The sequence below is a fragment of the Nerophis lumbriciformis genome, linkage group LG30, assembly GCF_033978685.3.
Source record: "Nerophis lumbriciformis linkage group LG30, RoL_Nlum_v2.1, whole genome shotgun sequence".
NCBI classification, from domain to species: domain Eukaryota; kingdom Metazoa; phylum Chordata; class Actinopteri; order Syngnathiformes; family Syngnathidae; genus Nerophis; species Nerophis lumbriciformis.
The window spans coordinates 26,270,087-26,291,699 of record NC_084577.2 but is presented as its reverse complement, the minus strand read 5'-3'; the positions used below and the strand labels follow the sequence as shown (position 1 = coordinate 26,291,699).

Below are 21,613 nucleotides of genomic sequence, written 5' to 3'. Positions count from 1 at the left end.
CCTTTCTAGATATATAAAGATGTGTATTTACAACAAAAATTAGGTGGAATTTCACAAGAAAAAGGTCACAGTTTCACAAGAAAAACTTAGAATTTTGGCAGTATTATAATAAAAGTCGTCATTTTACTGAACGCAAGTCAAAATTTTACAAGAAAAACTGAACATTTGTGCAATATTATGATAAGAGTTGGAATTTTACTCAATAACAGTCGCAATTTTACAAGAAAAAGCTACACATTTTGACAATATTATAATAATAATTGGAATTTTACTTGGCAAAACTATGACAAAAGTCATAATTTTACACAAAAACAAAATCACTAATTTACAAGAACAACAACAAAATTGGCAATATTGTGATAAAAGTCTGAATTTTATATGACAAATTTCCAATTAAAAATGAATTATTTTACAAAAAAAAGTAATAATTTTACGAGAAAATATTGCAATATTACAGAAACAGAAAGAATATGAGAAATTGTTCCCAATTTTATAAGAAAAAAGTTGACACAGTGTGAGAATTTTTTTTGTTTGTAATTGGTTTTTAATCTTAATTATTTTCTTCAAGTTATTACAGTATGTCTCTATATACTGTACACATTTATTTGTTTTTTTTTAATTAATTATGGCCAAAGGGGGCGCATTTCAATTTCTTACACACACTTGTTATTTCATATGTTGATCAGAGGGGGAGCACTTTTAAAACCGACACACAGTCAGTTTAAAAAAATCCCTCCTTTTTGGGACCACCCTAATTTTGATAGATTCCACCACCTGGGGTGCAAATGTCAACGTTTACTTTTGTATGCACATTAAATCGACAAAAAAAAAATCCTGACTTTGGAGCAATGTTCACAGACTCTAGCATTGCAATGGTTTTCCGTATAGGGACCATGATTTCGGTCCGAACTTGTTCACCGGTCCTCATATGGAAGGTACTTTTCCTTGTTGACGTCTCAAGAAGGGTATAAATACAAGAACACACACACACACACACACACACACACACACACACACACACACACACACACACACACACACACACACACACACTCACACACACACATTCTTGTATTTCTTACCTTCTTGAGACCTAAGAATAATGCCTACCTCTTTAGGACCAGCCTTTCTAGATATATAAAGATGTGTATTTACAACAAAAATTAGTTGGAATTTCACAAGAAAAAGGTCACAGTTTCACAAGAAAAACTTAGAATTTTGGCAGTATTATAATAAAAGTCGTCATTTTACTGAACGCAAGTCAAAATTTTACAAGAAAAACTGAACATTTGTGCAATATTATGATAAGAGTTGGAATTTTACTCAATAACAGTCGCAAATTTACAAGAAAAAGCTAAACATTTTGACAATATTATAATAACAACATTGTGATAAAAGTCAAAATTTTATATGACAAATTTCCCATTAAAAAGTAATTATTTTACATAAAAAAAGTAATAATTTTACGAGAAAATATTGCAATATTACAGAAACAGAAAGAATATGAGAAATTGTTCCCAACTTTATAAGAAAAAAGTCGACACATTGTAAGAATTTATTTTTGTTTGTAATTGGTTTTTAATCTTAATTATTTTCTTCAAGTTATTATAGTATGTCTCTATATACACATGCATTTGTTTTTTAATTAATTTTGGCCAAATGTGGCGCATTTCAATTTCTTACACACACTTGTTATTACATATGTTGACCAGAGGGGGAGCACTTTTAAAACCGACACACAGTCAGTTTAAAAAAATCCCTCCTTTTTGGGACCACCCTCATTTTGATAGATTCCACCACCAGGGGTGCAAATGTCAACGGTTACTTTTGTATGCACAATAAATCGACCAAAAAAAATCCTGACTTTGGAGCAATGTTCACGGACTCTAGCATTGCAATGGTTTTCCGTATTGGGACCATGATTTCGGTCCTAACTTTGTTCACCGGTCCTCATATGGAAGGTACTTTTCCTTGTTGACGTCTCGAGAGGGGTAGAAGTACAAGGACACACACACACACACACACACACACTTACACACGAACGCGTCGGTTTGGGAAGGACAGAGACCAAGGAGGAGGTCTGGGAATGCCGAGGAGGGTAAAAAAGCGGGGAGGGGATTTGTAAAGTTGCAAGTTCAGGGCAACGTGGACCACATGCTAGGAGAAGGAATGCACGCGTCTTTGTAGGAAAGGAGAAGACGGGGACAGGAGGTGGAGGCAAGAGGGAGGGACCTTGCAGCGTGGCTTGCTGCAACTCTGAATGAAAGAATCTCTCTCTCTCTCTCTCTCTCTCGCTGTCTGGATGCATGGCGTCTGCTGGCTGCAGCTCGCCAGCACATGTCCAGAGAAAACAAGCCAGTCCTCTAAGATGGAGTAACTCTTTTCTCTACACCTCCCTTTGAGTGGATTGCATATCTCCTCCGGGTTGTTTTGCTTGGGACCGTTCGTCACGTCATGGACTGGGCCGCTCTTGTCAAGACTGAAGAACGAGGAGCACAAACCACCTCACGTTTCTGGAAGAAAGCACCACTTTTTGTGCAGACCTGTGACCGATGCCCACACTGAACCATGCCTGACGTCTAAGTCCACATAGTCCATACTGACCTGTACGTTGTTACCAGTCTGTATACTCAAAACCACCAAAAAAATGACCTCACCGATATGCACCCGGAAGCACTTCTCCGCTCGCCTGTCCCTGGCCACGCTGCTGCTGGTCCAGGTGAGGTGGGGGTGCTGTCATCCGCAGTGTTTGGACTACAAGCCGCCGTTCGAGCCCCGGCAGCCGCTGCTCTTCTGCAAGGACTACTCCAAGTTCGGATGCTGCGACGACGAGAAGGATCATCGGCTGTCGGTCAAGTTCTACACCATCATGGAGAACTTCGACCACGTGGGCTACGCCACCTGTGGGAAGTACATACGCAGCATTATCTGTCAGGTAAATGGAGTAGTGTCCTGCACTGGGGTTGAGAACTACCCAATCTAGGTAGTTTTCAACCCGGCTGCTGGGTAACGATCAGACCAAATCAACGCTGGGTTAATTGAACCCAACGCAACATTCTCTGTCAGGTAAAAGGAGTAGTGTCCTGCATTCAAAAAACTGCTGGGTAGAAAATTACCCAATCTGGGTAGTTTTCAAACCAGTTGCTGGGTAGAAAACTACCCAATTTGGGTAGTTTTCAAACCAGTTGCTGGGTAGTTTTCAACCCGGCTGCTGGGTAACTATCAGACCAAACCAACGCTGGGTTAATTTAACCCAACGCAACATTCTCTGTCAGGTAAAAGGAGTAGTGTCCTGCACTCGAAAAAACTGCTGGGTAGAAAATTACCCAATCTGGATAGTTTTCAACCCGGTTGCTGGGTAGAAAAGTACCCAGCAGCTAGGTTGAATCTGGGTTAAATCAATCCAGCGTTGGTTTGGTCCGATAGTTACCCAGCCAAACCAATGCTGGGTTAATTTAACCCGATGCAACATTCTCTGTCAGGTAAATGGAATAGTGTCCTGCACTCGAAAAACTGCTGGGTAGAAAATTACCCAATCTGGGTAGTTTTCAAACCAGTTGCTGGGTAACTATCAGACCAAACCAACGCTGGGTTAATTTAACCCAATGCAACATTCTCTGTCAGGTAAAAGGAGTAGTGTCCTGCACTCAAAAAACTGCTAGGTAGAGAACTACCCAATCTGGGTAGTTTTCAAATCAGTTGCTGGGTAGAAAACTACCCATTCTGGGTAGTTTTCAACCCAGCTGCTGGGTAACTATCAGACCAAACCAACGCTGGGTTAATTGAACCCATCGCAACATTCTCTGTCAGGTAAAAGGAGTAGTGTCCTGCATTTGAAAATCTACTGGGTAAAAAATTACCCAATCTGGGTAGTTTTCAAACCAGTTGCTAGGTAGAAAACTACCCAATCTGGGTAGTTTTCAAACCAGTTGCTGGGTAGTTTTCAACCCGGCTGCTGGGTAACTATCAGACCAAACCAACGCTGGGTTAATTTAACCCAACGCAACATTCTCTGTCAGGTAAAAGGAGGTTGCTGGGTAGAAAAGTACCCAGCAGCTGAGTTGAAAACTACCCAATCTGGGTTAAATCAACCCAGCGTTGGTTTGGTCCGATAGTTAACCAGCCAAACCAACGCTGGGTTAATTTAACCCAATGCAACATTCTCTGTCAGGTAAAAGGAGTAGTGTCCTGCACTCAAAAAACTGCTAGGTGGAGAACTACCCAATCTGGGTAGTTTTCAAATCAGTTGCTGGGTAGAAAACTACCCAATCTGGGTAGTTTTCAACCCGGCTGCTGGGTAACTATCAGACCAAACCAACGCTGGGTTAATTGAACCCAACGCAACATTCTCTGTCAGGTAAATGAAGTAGTGTCCTGCATTCGAAAAACTGCTGGGTAGAAAATTACCCAATCTGGGTAGTTTTCAAACCAGTTGCTGGGTAGTTTTCAACCCGGCTGCTGGGTAACTGTCAGACCAAACTAACGCTGGGTAATTTAACCCATCGCAATATTCTCTGTCAGGTAAAAGGAGTAATGTCCTGCCTTCGAAAAACTGCTGGGTAAAAAATTACCCAATCTGGGTAGTTTTCAAACCAGTTGCTGGGTAGAAAACTACCCAATCTGGGTAGTTTTCAAACCAGTTGCTGGGTAGTTTTCAACCCGGCTGCTGGGTAACTATCAGACCAAACCAACGCTGGGTTAATTTAACCCAACGAAACATTCTCTGTCAGGTAAAAGGAGGTTGCTGGGTAGAAAAGTACCCAGCAGCTAGATTGAAAACTACCCAATCTGGGTTAAATCAACCCAGCGTTGGTTTGGTCCGATAGTTACCCAGCCAAACCAATGCTGGGTTAATTTAACCCGATGCAACATTCTCTGTTAGGTAAATGGAATAGTGTCCTGCACTCGAAAAACTGCTGGGTAGAAAATTACCCAATCTGGGTAGTTTTCAAACCAGTTGCTGGGTAGAAAACTACCCATTCTGGGTAGTTTTCAACCCAGCTGCTGGGTAACTATCAGACCAAACCAACGCTGGGTTAATTTAACCCAATGCAACATTCTCTGTCAGGTAAAAGGAGTAGTGTCCTGCACTCAAAAAACTGCTAGGTAGAGAACTACCCAATCTGGGTAGTTTTCAAATCAGTTGCTGGGTAGAAAACTACCCAATCTGGGTAGTTTTCAACCCGGCTGCTGGGTAACTATCAGACCAAACCAATGCTGGGTTAATTGAACCCAACGCAACATTCTCTGTCAGGTAAATGAAGTAGTGTCCTGCATTCGAAAAACTGCTGGGTAGAAAATTACCCAATCTGGGTAGTTTTCAAACCAGTTGCTGGGTAGCTTTCAACCCGGCTGCTGGGTAACTATCAGATCAAACCAACGCTGGGTTAATTTAACCCATCGCAACATTCTCTGTCAGGTAAAAGGAGTAGTGTCCTGCATTCGAAAAACTGCTGGGTAAAAAATTACCCAATCTGGGTAGTTTTCAAACCAGTTGCTGGGTAGAAAACTACCCAATTTGGGTAGTTTTCAAACCAGTTGCTGGGTAGTTTTCAACCCGGCTGCTGGGTAACTATCAGACCAAACCAACGCTGGGTTAATTTAACCCAATGCAACATTCTCTGTCAGGTAAAAGGAGTAGTGTCCTGTACTCAAAAAACTGCTAGGTAGAGAACTACCCAATCTGGGTAGTTTTCAACCCGGCTGCTGGGTAACTATCAGACCAAACCTACGCTGGGTTAATTGAACCCAACGCAACATTCTCTGTCAGGTAAATGGAGTAGTGTCCTGTATTCGAAAAATTGCTGGGTAGAAAATTACCCGATTTGGGTAGTTTTCAAACCAGTTGCTGGGTAGTTTTCAACCCGGCTGCTGGGTAACTGTCAGACTTAACGCTGGGTAATTTAACCCATCGCAACATTCTCTGTCAGGTAAAAGGAGTAATGTCCTGCATTCGAAAAACTGCTGCGTAAAAAAATACCCAATCTGGGTAGTTTTCAAACCAGTTGCTGGGTAGAAAACTACCCAATCTGGGTAGTTTTCAAACCAGTTGCTGGGTAGTTTTCAACCCGGCTGCTGGGTAACTATCAGACCAAACCAATGCTGGGTTAATTTAACCCAACAAAACATTCTCTGTCAGGTAAAAGGAGGTTGCTGGGTAGAAAAGTACCCAGCAGCTGAGTTGAAAACTACCCAATCTGGGTTAAATCAACCCAGCGTTGGTTTGGTCCGATAGTTAACCAGCCAAACCAACGCTGGGTTAATTTAACCCAATGCAACATTCTCTGTCAGGTAAAAGGAGTAGTGTCCTGCACTCAAAAAACTGCTAGGTAGAGAACTACCCAATCTGGGTAGTTTTCAAATCAGTTGCTGGGTAGAAAACTACCCAATCTGGGTAGTTTTCAACCCGGCTGCTGGGTAACTATCAAACCAAACCAACGCTGGGTTAATTGAACCCAACGCAACATTCTCTGTCAGGTAAATGGAGTAGTGTCCTGCATTCGAAAAACTGCTGGGTAGAAAATTACCCAATCTGGGTAGTTTTCAAACCAGTTGCTGGGTAGTTTTCAACCCGGCTGCTGGGTAACTATCAGATCAAACCAACGCTGGGTTAATTTAACCCATCGCAACATTCTCTGTCAGGTAAAAGGAGTAGTGTCCTGCATTTGAAAAACTGCTGGGAAAAAAATTACCCAATCTGGGTAGTTTTCAAACCAGTTGCTGGGTAGAAAACTACCCAATTTGGGTAGTTTTCAAACCAGTTGCTGGGTAGTTTTCAACCCGGCTGCTGGGTAACTATCAGACCAAACCAACGCTGGGTTAAATTAACCCAACGCAACATTCTCTGTCAGGTAAAAGGAGTAGTGTCCTGCACTCGAAAAAACTATTGGGTAGAAAATTACCCAATCTGGATAGTTTTCAACCCGGTTGCTGGGTAGAAAAGTGCCCAGCAGCTAGGTTGAAAACTACCCAATCTGGGTTAAATCAACCCAGCGTTGGTTTGGTCCGATAGTTAACCAGCCAAACCAACGCTGGGTTAATTTAACCCAATGCAATATTCTCTGTCAGGTTAAAGGAGTAGTGTCCTGCACTCGAAAAACTGCTGGGTAGAAAATTACCCAATCTGGGTAGTTTTCAACCCGGCTGCTGGGTAACTATCAGACCAAACCAACGCTGGGTTAATTGAACCCAATGCAACATTCTCTGTCAGGTAAAAGGAGTAGTGTCCTACACTCGAAAAACTGCTGGGTAGAAAACTACCCAATCTGGGTAGTTTTCAACCCGGCTGCTGGGTAACTATTAGACCAAACCAACGCTGGGTTAATTTAACCCAACGCAACATTAATAATCCAAGCCTATTAGGAACGTTCTCTTTTAGGAGGGGATAGTCCTCAGATATTTTTTTTGTTCTAAGGTCTTAAATGATGAGGTATTAGAATTGAAGTTGAACAATTTATTCTCCAAAATAAAGAAGTAAGTACAAATAATAGAATGATGATGAACCAAACCAACCCGAATGTCTAGGTAGTCTCTAAAATAGTTGCCCATCTCTCATGTTTTTGTCCACCTATTGCTATGCCTTAGACTTAGACTTAGACTTAGACAAGTCTATTAGGAACACTATCTTTTAGGAGGGGAGAGTCCTCAGAGATTGTTTTGTTCTAAGGTCTCAAATGATGAGGTATTAGAATTTAAGTTGAACAATTTATTCTACGAAAAAAGAAGTAAGTACACATAATAGAATGATGATGAACCAAACTATCCGAATGTCTAGGTAGTCTCTAAAATAGTTGCCCATCTCTCATGTTTTTGTCCACTTATTGCTATGCCTTAGCCTTAGCCTTAGCCTTAGACTTAGACAAGCCTATTAGGAACACTCTGTTTTAGGAGGCGAGAGTCCTCACAGATTTTTTTGTTCTAAGGTCTCAAATGATGAGATATTCTACAAATAGTAGAATGATGATGAACCAAACTATCCTAATGTCGAAGTAGTCTCTAAAATAGTTGCCCATCTCTCATGTTTTTGTCCACCTATTGCCATGCCTTAGACTTAGACTTAGACTTAGACAAGCCTATTAGGAACGCTCTCATTTAGGAGGGGAGAGTCCTCCAGATATTTTTTTGTTCCAAGGTCTCAAATGATGAGGTATTAGAATTGAAGTTGAACAATTTATTCTGCAAAAAAAGAAGTAAGTACAAATAATAGAATGATGATGAACCAAACTATCTGAATGTCGAAGTAGTCTCTAAAATAGTTGCCCATCTCTTATGTTTTTGTCCACTTATTGCTATGCCTTGGACTTAGACTTAGACTTAGACAAGTCTATTAGGAACACTCTCTTTTAGGAGGGGATAGTCCTCAGATATTTTTTTGTTCTAAGGTCTCAAATGATGAGGTATTAGAATTGAAGTTGAACAATTTATTCTGCAAAAAAAGAAGTAAGTACACATAACAGAATGATGATGAACCAAACTATCTGAATGTTTAGGTCAGGGGTCGGCAACCCAAAATGTTGAAAGAGCCATATAGGACCAAAAATACAAAAACAAATCTGTCTGGAGCCGCAAAAAAATTAAAAGCCATATTACATACAGATAGTGTGTCATGAGATATAAATTGAATCAAGAGGACTTAAAGGAAACTAAATGACCTCAAATATAGCTACAAATGAGGCATAATGATGCAATATGTACATATAGCTAGCCTAAATAGCATGTTAGCATTGATTAGCTTGCAGTCATGCAGTGACCAAATATGTCTGATTAGCACTCCACACAAGTCAATAACATCAACAAAACTCACCTTTCATGCACAACCTTAAAAGTTTGGTGGACAAAATGAGACAGAAAAAGAAGTGGCATAAAACACGTCCTAGAAAGTCGGAGAAAGTTATACATCTAAACAAACGGCGGTGAGTTCAAGGACCGCCAAAATTAGTAGGACAAAACGGCGCTCGCCAAATACTCGAATCAGTGAAGCATGTTTAATATAAACAGTGTGATTTATAACAATTAGAGAGGTTTGTGTCATGTTTGTCCTCCTACACAAACCATATTAAAACAAAAATAGATTTTTTTTCCCCCTCATGTTTTTCCATTTTTCATACATTTTTTGAAAAAGCTCCAGAGAGCCACTAGGGCGGCGCTAAAGAGCTGCATGCGGCTCTAGAGCCGCGGGTTGCCGACCCCTGATCTAAACAAACTACGGTGAGTTCCTGGACCGCCAAAATTAGTAGGACAAAACGGCGCTCGCCAAATACTCGAATCAGTGAAGCATGTTTAATATAAACAGTGTGCTTTGTAACAATTAGGGAGGTTTGTGTCATGTTTGGACTCCTACAGAAAACATATTAAAACAAAAATAGATTTTTTTCTCCCGCATCTTTTTCCATTTTTCATACATTTTTTGAAAAAGCTCCAGAGAGCCACTAGGGCGGCGCTATGCGACTCTAGAGCCGCGGGTTGCCGACCCCTGGTCTAGGTAGTCTCTAAAATAGATGCCCATCGCTCATGTTTTTGTCCACTTATTGCTATGCCTTAGACTTAAACTCGACTTAGACAAGTCTATTAGGAACGCTCTCTTTTAGGAGGGGAGAATCCTCACAGATTTTTTTGTTCTAAGGTCTCAAATGATGAGGTATTCTACGAATAGTAGAATGATGATGAACCAAACTATCCGAATGTCGAAGTAGTCTCTAAAATAGTTGCCCATCTCTCATGTTTTTGTCCACTTATTGCTATGCTTTAGACTTAGGCTTAGACTTAGACTTAGACAAGCCTAGTCTATTAGGAACACTCTCTTTTAGGAGGGGATAGACCTCACAGAACTTTTTCTTTTAAGGTCTCAAATGATGAGGTATTAGAACTGAAGTTGAACAATTTATTCTACGAAAAAATAAGTAAGTACAAATAATAGAATGATGATGAACCAAACTATCCGAATGGCTCCGTAGTTTCTAAAATAGTTGCCCATCTCTCATGTTTTTGTCCACTTATTCCTATGCCTTAGACTTAGACTTAGACTTAGACAAGTCTATTAGGAACGCTCTCTTTTAGGAGGGGAGAGTCCTCATAGATTTTTTTGTTCTAAGGTCTCAAATGATGAGGTATTCTACAAATAGTAGAATGATGATGAACCAAACTATCCGAATGTCGAAGTAGTCTCTAAAATAGTTGCCCATCTCTCATGTTTTTGTCCACTTATTGCTATGCCTTAGACTTAGACTCGACTTAGACAAGTCTATTAGGAACACTCTCTTTTAGGAGGGGAGAGTTCTCAGAGATTTTTTTGTTCTAAGGTCTCAAATGATGAGGTATTAGAATTGAAGTTGAACAATTTATTCTACAAAAAAAGAAGTAAGTACACATAATAGAATGATGATGAACCAAACTATCCGAATGTCGAAGTAGTCTCTAAAATAGTTGCCCATCTCTCATGTTTTTGTCCACTTATTGCTATGCCTTAGACTTAGACTTAGACTTACCGGTAGACTTAGACAAGTCTATTAGGAACACTCTGTTTTAGAAGGCGAGAGTCCTCACAGATTTCTTTGCTCTAAGGTCTCTAATGATGAGGTATTCTACAAATAGTAGAATGATGTTGAACCAAACTATCCTAATGTCGAAGTAGTCTCTAAAATAGTTGCCCATCTCTCATGTTTTTGTCCACCTATTGCTATGCCTTAGACTTAGACAAGCCTATTAGGAACACTCTCTTTTAGGAGGGGAGAGTCCTCCAGAGATTTTTTTGTTCTAAGGTCTCAAATGATGAGGTATTAGAATTGAAGTTGAACAATTTATTCTACAAAAAAGAAGTAAGTTCAAATAATAGAATAATGATGAACCAAACTATCTGAATGTCTAGGTAGTCTCTAAAATAGTTGCCCATCTCTCATGTTTTTGTCCACTTATTGCTATGCCTTAGACTTAGACTTAGACAAGCCTATTAGGAACACTCTCTTTTAGAAGGGGATAGTCCTCAGAGATTTTTTTGTTCTAAGGTCTCAAATGATGAGGTATTAGAATTGAAGATGAACAATTTATTCTACAAAAAAAGAAGTAAGTACACATAACAGAATGATGATGAACCAAACTATCCGAATGTCTAGGTCAGGGGTCGGCAACCCGAAATGTTGAAAGAGCCATATAGGACCAAAAATACAAAAACAAATCTGTCTGGAGCCGCAAAAAATTAAAAGCCATATTACATACAGATAGTGTGTCATGAGATATAAATTGAATTAAGAGGACTTAAAGGAAACTAAATGAGCTCAAATATAGCTACAAATGAGGCATAATGATGCAATATGTACATATAGCTAGCCTAAATAGCCTGTTAGCATCGATTAGCTTGCAGTCATGCAGTGACCAAATATGTCTGATTAGCACTCCACACAAGTCAATAACATCAACAAAACTCACCTTTCATGCACAACCTTAAAAGTTTGGTGGACAAAATGAGACAGAAAAAGAAGTGGCATAAAACACGTCCTAGAAAGTCGGAGAAAGTTATACATGTAAACAAACGGCGGTGAGTTCAAGGACCGCCAAAATTAGTCGGACAAAACGGCGCTCGCCAAATACTCGAATCAGTGAAGCATGTTTAATATAAACAGTGTGCTTTGTAACAATTAGGGAGGTTTGTGTCATGTTTGTCCTCCTACAGAAACCATATTAAAACAAAAATAGATTTTTTTTCCCCCTCATGTTTTTCCATTTTTCATACATTTTTTGAAAAAGCTCCAGAGAGCCACTAGGGCGGCGCTAAAGAGCTGCATGCGACTCTAGAGCCGCGGGTTGCCGACCCCTGATCTAAACAACCTACGGTGAGTTCATGGACCGCCAAAATTAGTAGGACAAAACGGGGCTCGCCAAATACTCGAATCAGTGAAGCATGTTTAATATAAACAGTGATCTTTGCAACAATTAGGGAGGTTTGTGTCATGTTTGGACTCCTACAGAAAACATATTAAAACCAAAATAGATTTTTTTTCCCCTCATCTTTTTCCATTTTTCACAAATTTTTTGAAAAAGCTCCAGAGAGCCACTAGGGCGGCGCTAAAGAGCTGCATGCGGCTCTAGAGCCGCGGGTTGCCGACCCCTGGTCTAGGTAGTCTCTAAAATAGATGCCCATCTCTCATGTTTTTGTCCACTTATTGCTATGCCTTAGACTTAGACTCGACTTAGACAAGTCTATTAGGAACGCTCTCTTTTAGGAGGCGAGAGTCCTCAGAGATTTTTTTGTTCTAAGGTCTCAAATGATGAGATATTCTACAAATAGTAGAATGATGATGAACCAAACTATCCGAATGTCGAAGTAGTCTCTAAAATAGTTGCCCATCTCTCATGTTTTTGTCCACCTATTGCTATGCTTTAGACTTAGACTTAGACTTAGACTTAGACAAGTCTATTAGGAACACTATCTTTTAGGAAGGGATAGTCCTCAGATATTTTTTTGTTCTAAGGTCTCAAATGATGAGGTATTAGAATTGAAGTTGAACAATTTATTCTACAAAAAAGAAGTAAGTTCAAATAATAGAATGATGATGAACCAAACTATCTGAATGTCGAAGTAGTCTCTAAAATAGATGCCCATCTCTCATGTTTTTGTCCACCTATTGCTATGCCTTAGACTTAGACTTAGACAAGTCTATTAGGAATGCTGTCTTTTAGGAAGAGTCCTGACAGATTTGAAGTTTACCAATTTTTACCAGTTACCAAAGTTTACCAGTTTACCAATTTATTCTACAAAAAAGAAGTAAGTACAAATAATAGAATGATGATGAACCAAACTATCTGAATGTCTAGGTAGTCTCTAAAATAGTTGCCCATCTCTTATGTTTTTGTCCACTTATTGCTATGTCTTAGACTTAGACTTAAACTTAGACAAGTCTATTAGGATCACTCTCTTTTAGGAGGGGAGAGTCCTCACAGAACTTTTAAGGTCTCAAATGATGAGGTATTAGAACTGAAGTTGAACAATTTATTCTACGAAAAAACAAGTAAGTACAAATAATAGAATGATGATGAACCAAACTATCCGAATGGCTCCGTAGTTTCTAAAATAGTTGCCCATCTCTCATGTTTTTGTCCACTTATTGCTATGCCTTAGACTTAGACTTAGACTTAGACAAGTCTATTAGGAACACTATCTTTTAGGAGGGGATAGTCCTCAGAGAGGTTTTTGTTCTAAGGTCTCAAATGATGAGGTATTAGAATTGAAGTTGAACAATTTATTCTACAAAAAAAGAAGTAAGTTCAAATAATAGAATGATGATGAACCAAACTATCTGAATGTCGAAGTAGTCTCTAAAATAGATGCCCATCTCTCATGTTTTTGTCCACCTATTGCTATGCCTTAGACTTAGACTCGACTTAGACAAGTCTATTAGGAACACTCTCTTTTAGGAGGGGATGGTCCTCAGAGATTTTTTTGTTCTAAGGTCTCAAATGATGAGGTATTCTACAAATAGTAGAATGATGATGAACCAAACTATCCGAATGTCTAGGTAGTCTCTAAAATAGTTGCCCATCTCTCATGTTTTTGTCCACTTATTGCTATGCCTTAGACTTAGACTTAGACTCGACTTAGATAAGTCTATTAGGAACGCTCTCTTTTAGGAGGGGATGGTCCTCAGAGATTTTTTTGTTCTAAGGTCTCAAATGATGAGGTATTCTACAAATAGTAGAATGATGATGAACCAAACTATCCGAATGTCTCGGTAGTCTCTAAAATAGTTGCCTATCTCTCATGTTTTTGTCCACTTATTGCTATGCCTTAGACTTAGACTCGACTCAGATAAGTCTATTGGGAACGCTCTCTTTTAGGAGGGGAGAGTCCTCAGAGTTTTTTGTTCCAAGGTCTCAAATGATGAGGTATTAGAATTGAAGTTGAACAATTTATTCTACAAAAAAAGAAGTAAGTACACATAATAGAATGATGATGAACCAAACTATCTGAATGTCTAGGTAGTCTCTAAAATAGTTGCCATCTCTCATGTTTTTGTCCACTTATTGCTATGCCTTTGCCTTAGACTTAGACTTAGACAAGTCTATTAGGAACACTCTGTTTTAGGAGGCGAGAGTCCTCACAGATTGTTTTGCTCTAAGGTCTCAAATGATGAGGTATTCTACAAATAGTAGAATGATGATGAACCAAACTATCCGAATGTCTACGTAGTCTCTAAAATAGTTGCCCATCTCTCATGTTTTTGTCCACCTATTGCCACGCCTTAGACTTAGACAAGCCTATTAGGAACACTCTCTTTTAGGAGGGGAGAGTCCTCCAGATATTTTTTTGTTCTAAGGTCTCAAATGATGAGGTATTAGAATTGAAGTTGAACAATTTATTCTACGAAAAAATAAGTAAGTACAAATAATAGAATGATGATGAACCAAACTATCCGAATGGCTCCGTAGTTTCTAAAATAGTTGCCCATCTCTCATGTTTTTGTCCACTTATTGCTATGCCTTAGAGTTAGACTCGACTTAGACAAGTCTATTAGGAACACTCTCTTTTAGGAGGGGATGGTCCTCAGAGATTTTTTTGTTCTAAGGTCTCAAATGATGAGGTATTCTACAAATAGTAGAATGATGATGAACCGAACTATCCGAATGTCTAGGTAGTCTCTAAAATAGTTGCCCATCTCTCATGTTTTTGTCCACTTATTGCTATGCCTTAGACTTAGACTCGACTTAGATAAGTCTATTAGGAACGCTCTCTTTTAGGAGGGGATGGTCCTCAGAGATTTTTTTGTTCTAAGGTCTCAAATGATGAGGTATTCTACAAATAATAGAATGATGATGAACCAAACTATCCTAATGTCGAAGTAGTCTCTAAAATAGTTGCCCATCTCTCATGTTTTTGTCCACCTATTGCCATGCCTTAGACTTAGACTTAGACTTAGACTTAGACAAGCCTATTAGGAACCCTCTCTTTTAGGAGGGGAGAGTCCTCCAGATATTTTTTTGTTCCAAGGTCTCAAATGATGAGGTATTAGAATTGAAGTTGAACAATTTATTCTACAAAAAAAAAGTAAGCACACATAATAGAATGATGATTAACCAAACTATCCGAATGTCTAGGTAGTTTCTAAAATAGTTGCCCATCTCTCATGTTTTTGTCCACTTATTGCTATGCCTTAGACTTAGACTTAGACTTAGACAAGTCTATTAGGAACACTCTCTTTTAGGAGGCGATGGTCCTCAGAGATTTTTTTGTTCTAAGGTCTCAAATGATGAGGTATTCTACAAATAGTAGAATGATGATGAACCAAACTATCCGAATGTCGAAGTAGTCTCTAAAATAGTTGCCCATCTCTCATGTTTTTGTCCACCTATTGCCATGCTTTAGACTTAGACTTAGACTTAGACTTAAACAAGTCTATCAGGAACGCTCTCTTTTAGGAGGGGGGAGTCCTCACATATTTTTTTGTTCTAAGGTCTCAAATGATGATGTCACGTTCAAACACTGAGGACATCTATTAAACAAGACAAAAGGCAAGGAATCAAACAGAGACAGAATTCAATTTGGACTCAATATTGAGGAGAGACATGGCCACTGCACTCTCTGTACAGTCCTGCACCACGCTCTGACGAAGAAGGTTTTCGTCTCCTCATTTATTCAGATGTTCAATGTTCACGCACCAACACATGTCACAGCAGGAATGGGAAGTATTTAAAACAGTCATTGTTTTCGGTCTCATTGAAGTCCAAGAAGAGGATTTCTCGGGCTTGGGCTCTTCCTGGATCCAGCTGGGGCAGGTGTTGGAGGACAATGGATAACCCCTCCCGTCTCCTGACCACAGGGACTTCAAGAGGGCAGCGGGTCGTAAATAGCGTTGACCTCGGTTACCAAATAGTTGGAAGAGAGTTTGTGAAATATTTCAAAGAGAGTTCGTTTAACACTTCAAAGAGAGTTCCTCTGGAAGTTGAGCAGATCCTGCCATCTGTCCGTGTTGAAATCACAGTGGCGTTTCACGAGCATTCTTCCTCTTGTTAGGCCTCGAAAGACAGCATTCATAATACAACGTTTCTTTTGTGATAACTTACAAACAATTATTCCAACAGATGAGGTATTAGAATTGAACTTGAACAATTTATTCTACAAAAAAGAAGTAAGTACACGTAATAGAATGATGATGAACCAAACTATCCAAATGTGTAGGTAGTGTCTAAAATAGTTGCCCATCTCTCATGTTTTTGTCCACTTAGTTTCCTACAAAATCCTCCTTCACTCTCTCCAGACTGGTACTTCATGACACCATGAATAATATTTATGAGTGTGAGTGCATAGGTAAGAAACACAAGGTGCATTCATCAGAACCAAGGTCAAAGCTAGTCGCTTCTAAGGCGTTTTATTCAGCCCAGAACAACAAGGTAACAATTTCAAATTGCTGTAACAAGGAATAATTTTAAGCCATGACTCAAGTTAATTGAGCCTTATAATCAAATCACAGTGTGACTTTCATAACCGGAGGGAGGGACTGACCCAGACCTCAAAGTCAGCAGACGTGGTCTGAAGGAGCAGCCACTTCTCACAACCATGACTCACGCTGCACCGGTCTGCTGTCATTTCCTCGCAGCGGACTACAGTATCGACCCTACGAGACGTCCCTCCATTTAGGCCCGGCTGCATTTAGATGTCTTTTCTGGGCCAAGTGGTTCTGGTCCAAGCCTTGCACTTTAAAGGGGAACTGCAATTGCTCACAATTGTTATTGAGAGGCAAGAACACATGATAAAAAAAACGCTTGAAGGCACCGTTGAAGCCTTCAAAGCCTCTAAAACAACTTTAAAATATATTCACACTCTTCTTGATGTTGGGTGTAGATCCACACATGGCTTTTGTTTACATTCAGAGGTACTAGCTTGTGTAGTGAAGCATGTTTAGCTATTCCTCATCCTGCAAGGATGATACTGCCACGAAACTTACTTTATTTCTCCCCAAGGAGGCGAGGATTAGTGATTTAGAAGTAGCTAAAACACTGATGACATCTATTAAACAGACAAGAAGCAAGGAATTAAACAGAGACAAGATTCAATGTAGGTCAATGAGGAGAAATGTCTGGGCTGTACTCTTGTACAGTCTTCCACCACGCTCTGACGAAATGGTTGAACACCTCCTCTTTTATTTGGACTTTCCCTGATTACATGGCAACAGCTGATTCTAAGGGGAGATGGGGTCGTAAAAAGCTGTTGCACTTGGTCACAAAACAGTTCAAAGAAAAGATGCCTGGAGCTCGCGTCGGTTTCCTGCTTCCTCTCCACTTTGTAGATCTCGGGTCAAGACAAGATCTTCCTGTGGATCACAGTAGATCAAAGAAACCGACACCTTCATGTCGCTCCCCACCGTACACAGTGGAGTTTTACAAGCCTTTTTGCTTGGTAAGATCAAAGACAGCTTTCGTCTGCTCGCCGGGAACTGAAAGTTTTGTGATAACTTATTCTGACAGCCGCCAGCAACATAGCCATGTTTTAAAGCACCTCTTCCTGAGGGCGTTCCAGTGTTATAACTTCACCTTTATCTTTAGTTTTTAAGCCAAAATGCGTCAGTTCTCCCGTTTCTGTCTACACGCTGAACATGATCCTCTGCTCGTAAAACCAGCAATGTCATGACGTGACGGGAACCGGTACTTTTCAAACAGAGTATAGTACGGTTTTTGGATTCATTAGTACCGCGATACTATACCAGTACCAGTATACCGTACAACCCTAATATGAAGTGCTGTTGATGGTTTTTGAATGCATTTTTAACCCTTGTGTGGTGTTCGGGTCTGTGGGACACGTTTTCATTTTTTTATTAAAAAAAAAAAATGATACAATTAATTAATTTTTCAAACTGAGACTCACTGACTTTGGTTACTTTTCTGTGAAGAGCATAATATCAGAATACATATTTAATGACCACACACCATACACCCCCTCTACACATTTATTTGCCAACCCTCCCGATTTTCCTGGGAGACTCCCGGATTTCAGTGCCCCTCCCGAAAATCTCCCGGGGCAACTTTTCTCCCGAATTTCTCCCGATTTCCAACCGGACAACAGTATTGGGGGGCGTGCCTTAAAGGCGCTAACTTTAACGTCCTCTTCAATCTGTCGCTACGTCGGCTTTTCCTACGTACAAACAGCGTGCCGACCCAGCCACACAATAAATGCGGCTTATACATACACTTAAGTGAATGAAAAGCATACTTGATCACACTGAGGGTGGCCGTATAAACAACTTTAACATTGTTACAAATATGCGCCACACTGTGAACCCACACCAAACAAGAATGACAAACACATTTCGGGAGAACATCCGCACCGTAACACAACATAAACACCATCCATCCATCCATCCATCTTTTTCCGCTTATCCGAGGTCGGGTCGCGGGGGCAGCAGCCTAAGCAGGGAAGCCTAGACTTCCCTCTCCCCGGCCACTTCGTCCAGCTCTTCCTGTGGGACCCCGAGGCGTTCCCAGGCCAGCCGGGAGACATAGTCTTCCCAACGTGTCCTGGGTCTTCCCCGCGGCCTCCTACCGGTCGGACGTGCCCTAAACACCTCCCTAGGGAGGCGTTCGGGTGGCATCCTGACCAGATGCCCGAACCACCTCATCTAGCTCCTCTCGATGTGGAGGAGCAGCGGCTTTACTTTGAGCTCAGAGCTTCCCACCCTATCTCTAAGGGAGAGCCCCGCCACCCGGCGGAGGAAACTCATTTTGGCCGCTTGTACCCGTGATCTTGTCCTTTCGGTCATAACCCAAAGCTCATGACCATAGGTGAGGATGGGAACGTAGATCGACCGGTAAATTGAGAGCTTTGCCTTCCGGCTCAGCTCCTTCTTCACCACAACGGATCGATACAGCGTCCGCATTACTGAAGACGCCGCACCGATCCGCCTGTCGATCTCACGATCCACTCTTCCCTCACTCGTGAACAAGACTCCGAGGTACTTGAACTCCTCCACTTGGGGCAAGATCTCCTCCCCAACCTCGGAGATGGCACTCCACCCTTTTCCGGGCGAGAACCATGGACTCGGACTTGGAGGTGCTGATTCTCATCCCAGTCGCTTCACACTCGGCTGCGAACCGAGTACTTTTCAAACAGAGTATCGGTTCGGTTCAACATAAACACAACAGAACAAATACCCAGAATCCCTTGCAGCACTAACTCTTCCGGGACGCTACAATATACACCCCCGCTACCACCAAACCCCGCTCCCCCATCTCCCGAATTCGGAGGTCTCAAGGTTGGGAAGTATGTTTTCCGGGTCCACTGAACCCGGGGCTAATAGAAGTGTGGAAATTGATATTCTGTGTACCACACACACATACACACACACACACACACAGCAGGCATAGACAGGAGGAGGACAGAGTGTAGGTACACAGAACATCAGAGGGTCAAATGTGCGAGAAAATGAGAGCAGAAAGTGTTGACAAACAATGTTGCAAACACAAAAGAAGAATCATATTAGTTCATATTGTTGTTACTCAGCCGGCGTTTGTGGGTCTGATGGACCCGTTGCATTTTGTGGCTTTTAATGCCTCACAATCAAACACTTTTATGTTAAAATACTGATCAGACATTTGTTCAGTATTTGAACATAAAGTGTTTGATTGTGAGGCATTAAAAGCCACAAAATGCAACGGGTCCATCAGACCCACAAACGCTGGCTGAGTAACAACGATATGAACCAGTGACGTGCGGTGAGGTTGATGGCTGGTGAGGCACTGACTTCATCACAGTCAGATTTACAAACATATGAACCCTAAAGAGTATCTTATTCACCATTTGATTGGCAGCAGTTAACGGGTTATGTTTAAAAGCTCATACCAGCATTCTTCCCTGCTTGGCACTCAGCATCAAGGGTTGGAATTGGGGGTTAAATCACCAAAAATGATTCCCGGGCGCGGCGCCGCTGCTGCCCACTGCTCCCCTCACCTCCCAGGGGGTGAACAAGGGGATGGGTCAAATTCAGAGGACACATTTCACCACACCTAGTGTGTGTGTGACAATCATTGCTACTTTAACTTAACTTTAACTTTACACATACAAACTGTAGCACACAAAAAAGCGCATTTAATAAAAAAAACGTTATTATGGTCTTACCTTTACTTAGAAATTAAGTCCATGCGCCGCAACTAAAGCCCTCACTTAAACTTTCCACGTGCAAGATTGAATCTATTTAAAAAAGTGTAACCGAGGGTTTATAAATGTCGCCTATACTGTATGAAACTACAAAATAACAAACACGGAGGCTCCAGTTTACACGAGGACCACTTTATTTACCTTCTTTCCAAAACTTCCGCTCCACTCCAACGTGTCAAAATTCCGCTCTTAGCGTCTTCAAAATAAGAGCTCAAGGCATATACTGTATAACAGCGCATAACAGGAACTTAACATCACAAAGAGGAAAGCCCATAAAAATAGGTTACAAAAGTTATTAAATAAGAAGCCAAAAAAGTGCAAAAACAATAATGTTCGTGTTGGAGGAGTTGTGAATTAGGTACACCTGCAGTCTGCAGGTGTACCTAATGTTGTGGCCCTGCAGTCATTCACAACTCCTCCGACACGAACATTATTGTTTTTGCACTTTTTGGCTTCTTATAAAAAATTTTTTTTTAAATAGATTCAATCTTGCACGTGGAAAGTTTAAGTGTGGGATTTAGTTGATATAACACTCCCGTCAGGGGTTGCCGTGCATTCTACGACGGGGGTGCAGGAGGCGAGCCTCAGCCAGTGCGTCTTTTGCAGCCGTTCTATGATCGCTCAGCACAAGAAATACGTTACACACATACAGTTGTTGACAAAATACACTGTACATTATATACCTCAGCTAACTAAACTATGGAAATGTATAATATAATTCATATAGCAATACAGTCTCACTGCACAGCAGACCAGCAGTTAGCCGAGTCCGTAATCCATGTTGAGGCACTGAGTGACGTGCCTCGACTGGCTGCTGTTCACCGCACCGTCTCTTCTCAGTATTTGAACGGCAAATGTGAAAATTGTCATGACTAGGATTTTGGCTTGGTTTGTTCTCCCGAGGTGAAAGTGAATTGGACTGGTCATGGCGTGAAGGTAAATACATTTTTAATAATAACACTCAAAAGAACAAAAGGCGCGCTCAAGGCGGATGTACAAACTTGACTAATGAAAACAAAAGACTTGCACAGGGGCAAAAAACTATGAACAACAAAAAACACGAACTGTGGCAATAATAAACAAACTTACTTGGCATGGACATGAAGTGCGCAGAGGTGGACAGAGTGTGACAGGGGGCAAAAATGCCGGGTTGTCGTCAGGACGAACAACAGAAAATGAATGAACTTAAATACTATGGACATGATTAGTGAAAGCAGGTGCGTGACTCAAAACGTGAAACAGGTGCGTGACGTGACAGGTGAAAACTAATGGTTGCTATGGTGACAAACAAGAGTGCACAATGAGTCCAAACGTGGAACAGGTGAAACTAATGGGTAATCATGCAAACAAGACAAGGGAGTGAAAAGCCAGAAACTAAACAAAACATGACTTAAAACAAAACTTGATTACACAGACATGACAAAAATTCAGCGATTTTGAATAAAAAATAATCTAAAACTGGTGAAGCTAAATGGAAAA

General features: G+C 40.8%; 1 protein-coding gene across 1 annotated transcript in view; it reads left to right on the top strand.

Annotated features, from left to right (window-relative positions):
• The first annotated feature begins 2,241 nt into the window (after positions 1 to 2,241).
• The window catches only part of LOC133572817 (HHIP-like protein 1), a 69,140-nt gene continuing 49,768 nt past the window's right edge, over positions 2,242 to 21,613 (top strand). Inside the window, exon 1 of the mRNA XM_061925844.2 lies at positions 2,242 to 2,935. Within this exon, the coding sequence (XP_061781828.1) occupies positions 2,648 to 2,935 (288 nt within the window). The 5' untranslated portion in view covers positions 2,242 to 2,647. The remainder of the gene's footprint in view (positions 2,936 to 21,613) is intronic.